Genomic DNA, 6,000 nt, shown 5'->3' on the forward strand with positions numbered 1-6,000 from the left:
AGATCGATGATTACTATAGTTTTTTTGCGGCGTCGTTTCTTTTACTTTTATTTTAGTTTTGAACGGTGAAGTAAGTAAGATTTCCTTTTGATGTACAAGCGTAGAGCAGGTCAAAGCTGCTATGAAAAACGGAATTTTGTAGCTATACAAAAATTCCGCACTTGGATCTTAGGACTGAACTGAAAAGCTTAATTAATTTTCAATGAGGTTAAACTACACTAGAAATAGACCTTTTCACGGTTTCTGACGCCATCTTAGGGGCTGTCGCCACTGACCCATCGCAAGCATGCCTTTACCTGTGATTACAAATGGACTCTAAATTTATGATTTTTATGTAATACTAAGTAGAAATCTTAGGAGAGTTTGTATTGTTAATGAACTGTTCACGTAGCAAAAAACAATAGTGGCATGGCTGTGCACTTGATTTATCTGTTTATCAAAGACTGGATAGAGAAATAAATTTGTGATTTTGTTCACAGTCTTTGCCTTCAGTAATTGAATTACATTTGAATCAATTACATATACAAATTGAATTTAAAAAAAAAAAGAGAGAAGTCGAAGAATCTAAATTAAAATGACCGGCAAATGCTCCAAGAAAGGTAAATTGTGAACAGACCCTAAACGCATTGAGCATCTATGTCATTCGGCCGCTCGAGGTCCTGGAATAGTCTTTTTCTGCCCAAAATGGTTGCAACCACAACTAATTCATTCATCAAAGGATGTTCTTTGCATGGAAGCCATCACATCATAATTTTCGAGGCTAAAATTGCCGATAAATCTCGTGATGGGTTCGTGACCGTTGCTTTGAATAGAAAATTGTAGTTTTTCACTGGATGACAATAATCAAGGCCAGTTGAGAGGAGGCTGGGGCTGGGTCCTATCTATTAGTGATAAGGATGACCGTCGAGAATATTGAAGGCTGAAAAAGATGTGAAAGGCTGCTACACTATTGATTTATGAGCCTTTGGTAAAACCAACGTTTTATTCCCCCCCCTCCCCTTTTTAAAATCAGTTCAAGTTCTTTCAGGATTGTAAGTCAAGCTCTGTGAAAATAAACCACATACCTTTATTTACAGATACAGTTTTACAGCTCGCGTTCTTTTCTATGAAACGCATGCATTTCCATAAAATCCGTTTTTCATCAGGGCTCCAATCTGAAATTGAATGAACGACGCACGCTCCTACCGAGAGAATCAATTAAGCCTTATCAAGTGATTTTTGTTTCCGGCAAATCTTACAAACTCTTACGCTAATCTTTTGTGAAGCCCAAGTACCTGATCACTGATGAGGATTCACCTTCATTTAACATATGGAATAATTACTTCAAAAATATCTTTTCATCTGCCATCAGTTACAGAAAGGAATGGAGCAAGAGCCTATTTTTAAGGACCACATTACTTGTTGTGTGACTCGATATCGGCTTCAAAAATAAAAGGTCAAGAGGTTCGATCTGCCTGATTGGCTAGCATATTTATTCCGGCTGATGTTTCTCGAAATCACAAACAATACACGGGTGTGTTTCCTTTCGTTCTGATTTCGCAATCTGCCTTCGCGATGGAGTCTCTCTTAAAGAATCTCGAAAAACATGTTACTTGTTCCATTTGTTTGGATACTTACACCAAACCAAAGACCATAGCTTGTCTTCATACCTTCTGCTTGAAATGTTTAGAGGAACACGCTTTGAGAACCCAAAGACAAGGACAATTTCGATGTCCCGATTGTCAGGCACAAGTGAATATCCCAGAAGGAAAGTGTTTCGATAATTTGCCGACCGGTTTTCTGCAAAACAGTTTGTTGAGTCTTCTCGCTGTACGACAAAGTGGAGATGGAAGTCAGATCAGCTGTGGTATCTGTAAGAAAAAGAGCGCCGAGATCAGCTATTGCTTCGGTTGCGAAAAATTACTGTGCCGTGATTGTGTTAGCGCACACGAATTGTTTCGAGAGAGCGCCTTTCAAGGACACAACGTGACGGCAGTGAAACAGTTTCAAGCCGTAGATTACGAGGCCTTGTTAAAGCGTCAGTCCTTTTGCCCTCAGCCTTACCACGAGAGAGAGGTAACCAGGTTTTTTTGCCTTGAATGCCAGATTTGTGTTTGTCAAGTTTGCATAAACACTGATCACAAGAATCATAATGTTGATCCACTTGAGAAAGCAGCGGATGCCGAGAAAACAAACATCATGGCGGCAGTCGAGTCGATAGAACAAAAGAAGAAAGTTTGTGGCGATGCGATTAACACTTTTCAACAAGTTGTTGTAGAGCTGGAGCGAAATATCACCGCTACTAAACGAGAGGTTTCCCAAACAGCCGAGAAAATGGTCGCGAAGATTCGAGAACACGAGCGGAAAGCTACAAAAGTCCTCGAGAATACACGCGTGTCTAGAATGGAGAAAATAAACTCTCTAAACGAGCAAGTAAAGTCATTCATCAAACAGCTTGACCAAGCAGTTCAGTTTGCAAAAAACCTGGTTGAGAGAAGCTCCAGTTCAGATGTTATGAAAAGTAAGAAGAATTTAGAGCAGCGATTTGGAGATCTCGACAAGGCCACAGTCCCTTCACTTCCGGTTAGCTCATTCGTGAAGTTTTTCTCGACTGATGCACTTGACAACCTAAACCTGGGGTCGGTGATAACCAATGAAACAGATATACGGTTGTCATCAATGGAAGCCCTTACTGAAAATCTCCAAGCTGGTCTAGAAGCAGAGCTTCTGATTTGTCCAAGGCGGGAGAGTGAAGAAGAGCTTTCAAGTAAATATCAGCATGAACTTGACGTTAAAGTGTTCATAGAACCCGCTGAGGATGTAGCAAGTTTAAGAACTTTTAGAAAAGAAAATGATAATTTCCACGTGAAGTTTGTTCCTAAAGTACCTGGCACCTACGACATGACAGTCAAGATAAATGGGAACAAACTTGTTACCAGTCCTTTCAGGGTCCAGGTAAAGGAACGACGGATTGATGTTGTGGGCGAGTTAGTTCTAAAAAAAGACATTTCTGACAGTCCAAATTGGATTGCTGTCAACAGCAAAGGAACAATCGCTCTTAGTGACGATGAAAAAGACTGCATTCTTATGTTTGATAAGGATGGAAATTTTGTGCAAAAATTTGGCTCTTATGGAGGAGGGCCTGGGCAGCTAATTAATCCAGCTGGAGTGGCATTCCTGAATGATGACAAGCTTCTGGTGGTAGATGACAGTAATGGCCGAATTCAACAATTCAATGTACAGACAGGGAACTTTGTGAAGAGCTTTGGAGAGGAAGGGACTGGAGACGGCGAATTTAGAAGACCCGAAGGAATTTCCATAAATAATGAAGGACATGTCATTGTAGCAGATTTCTATAACGACAGAATTCAGGTATTGGACAAAGATGGTAAATTCATGTTCAAATTTGGAGACGATGACCCTGGAAAGTTAAACGCACCTAGTGGATGCATTTATCACAAAGACAAGTTCATTGTATCTGACAGTGGAAATCATTGTTTGAAATTGTTTGATAAATCAGGGAAGTTCTTGTACGAGATTGGAGAAGAAGGCGAAGCTGATGGACAATTTGCGTCTCCATGGGGTTTGTGTGTTGAGAAATATGGCGATCATCAGAATCTTTTGGTGTGTGACAGAAATAACGGACGCATTCAACAGTTTACAATGGGAGGTCGTTTTATTGGCAAAACTATTGTTAAGCTAAGAGATCCGAAAGCAATAGCTACAACACCAGATGGTCGTATTTTGGTTTGTCAATTTGAAGACAAGAAAATTCATATCTTGAAATAGACATTCAAATGTGTTTTGCAAAAAGAAATAATGTTGTGGGAATGGTAACAAAGTTAGCAATTTTATCGTTACACCGGCAATGGTGACTATGAAGACAAAAAAATTCATATCTTGAGACAGACACTCAAATATTTTTTGCAAAAAGGAATAATAACGAAGGAATGATAACAAAGTTAGCACTTTTACCAGTAGACTCAGCAAAAAATTCGTGCTTTGAAAATGATTTGGTTAGAGGTCCTTTAGGTGCATCGGATGTATGTAATAAACACTGAACTGAATAACATGAACTAGGCATGCATGGATCAGCGAGCCTGCGATCCTTACCACCAGGTGTATTGTTGGATATCGAAGTCACTCGTCCCCAGGTTCCTTTGTCAATCTTTTACTTAGGAGGGAATATTCAACTTTTAGCTTGTCACGTATCTTTACGTGAAAGTTTTCAATTTTGCAGGATAGGAATGAATGAATGAATGTCTTAAGATTATTTCATTGAAACATATCAAATTCATGGGGTACAAATAGTCTTAACATGAATGTAGTGACCACGCCCACTTCAAAGCCACTCAAATCGAGTGTAATTTTCGAATGTTTTACCATCGTGCGGGTTCTCTACGGAAAAAGCACTCAATGTACCTCTGAAATATTAAACTATAATATTGTGGCTTTCTATTTCGCTAATTTTCTAACTTGAAGGTAAAGTTTTTCCCCCGTCATTTTTACCTTTTCTTCGAGCGGTTGCGTGAAATTAACAAGGCGCTTTTGATCAAAACACGACCGAGCAAAGGGTCTCGGGCGATATCTCTTTTACGCAGGCGCATTTTAAAAATGTACTGCCAGAATCAAAAAGAGGAACAAATTTCCTTTGTTTTGACATGTAAAGTGTCGAACACAAAGCAGATTTACCCTCGTCAAATGGCGTTTCAAAACAGCTGTATCTTCCTCCTTTTGATTTTTTCCTGTGTTGTAAGCGTGAAAGCAGTGGGAGAGGGATCGGGAAACTCAGAAAGCGCTTCGGGAATTAATCTGCCATCGTTTACTTACAAGTAAGATTTGTGAAGTTCGTTGAAGTATGAAGTCTAAATAAATGCCTTTTTTAAGCTTGTTTGCTGGATTTTTCGTAAACTTCCCTGATTAATTTTTCGTTTCAGCTGACTTATTTATACTATTTCAAAGCAATGCAAAGACGAAGACGGAGAACCACGAGTCGGTCCTCTCAACAATCGTAAACAAAGTGTTTGAGCAATCAGGTATGCGAGGAGTAATAATCAACAGCCGCATATCAGAAGTCTTCAGATGGAAAATATTCTGTCTTCAGAAAGCTGTCAAGAAAGCTAGTAATCGTAGTGGAAGGCAGTTAAATGCACTTCTTAGCAAGCTGGAAACGGGCCCTCGGTATCGATCTAATATCATATCGATCTCAACATCATACAGTTTTGTATCTTTCTTCCGTGGATTCGCCTTTCTAACGGGGGTGTATGTTGAGTATTCATTGCAAAATCGCTTTGTTTTTTCCATTTCCCTTTTTGGTCTGTTCGCAACGGAGAGCATGCGCATTAAGTGGGGTTAGTGGTTGCGTACACCTGGAACCGAGAAAAACAAATGTTCGTCGCACTGGGAAAAGAGTTTGATATGAAGAAGGTCTCGCGCGAAGTCGTGTTACTTGGCTGAATAAGACTCAAATACTAAACATGCTACTTAAGAAGGATGGGTATAGGCGATTTTAAGTTGATAAGTGCAATAGGTAAAGTGAATTTGTAAACAAGAAATACTTATTTTTCATTATACATGATGAAAAAATTGGTCATAAATTCATAGTAATAGCAAATTCTTTAACTAAAATTAGTGATCAGAGGAGACTTAGAAATGTGTGACCAACTTTATACTTAGCAAACCAATCATTGTAGCGTAATGTGAATTAAAAGTGGTTTAGTATAGAAAATTTGTTATATGTTTTTTTTTCCTGTGGCTTCATGTATTAGCCATAAATACATGAATACATTTCAAATCACGAAGCCTGAGGAAGGGAAGGGGAGGGAGAGAAGGGGAATTTAGACAACTGGCTAACAACTGAAAAAAATTTTGGAAGGGAATTAACGTGACCATCCGTCCTGTTTGATAACATTTGTATGTGAACGAATCTGGAAGGACGATTTTAAAATAACTGCTATGATCTCTTGTAAAGGTGGATTTGTTCATCGTGGTTATGTGGTTGCTCGTCGTGAGTATTCTTAA

The 6,000-nt window shown here is 39.0% G+C and overlaps 1 protein-coding gene across 1 annotated transcript; it reads left to right on the plus strand.

Moving 5' to 3' along the window:
• Positions 1-1,052: 1,052 nt before the first annotated feature.
• On the plus strand, positions 1,053-4,431 carry LOC149038596 (E3 ubiquitin-protein ligase TRIM45-like). Its single transcript, XM_089184851.1, has one exon. The coding sequence runs from the start codon at positions 1,555-1,557 to the stop codon at positions 3,766-3,768; it is 2,214 nt and encodes a 737-aa protein (XP_089040977.1). The 5' UTR covers positions 1,053-1,554; the 3' UTR covers positions 3,769-4,431.
• Positions 4,432-6,000: the final 1,569 nt, after the last annotated feature.

The sequence above is a fragment of the Pocillopora damicornis genome, chromosome 10 (genome assembly GCF_964200805.1).
Source record: "Pocillopora damicornis chromosome 10, jaPocDami1.2, whole genome shotgun sequence".
NCBI classification, from domain to species: Eukaryota; Metazoa; Cnidaria; class Anthozoa; order Scleractinia; family Pocilloporidae; genus Pocillopora; species Pocillopora damicornis.

Coding starts and splice junctions, on each gene's coding strand:
- LOC149038596 (XM_089184851.1), top strand. CDS start 1,555: ATGGAGTCTCTCTTAAAGAATCTCGAAAAACATGTTACTTGTTCCATT.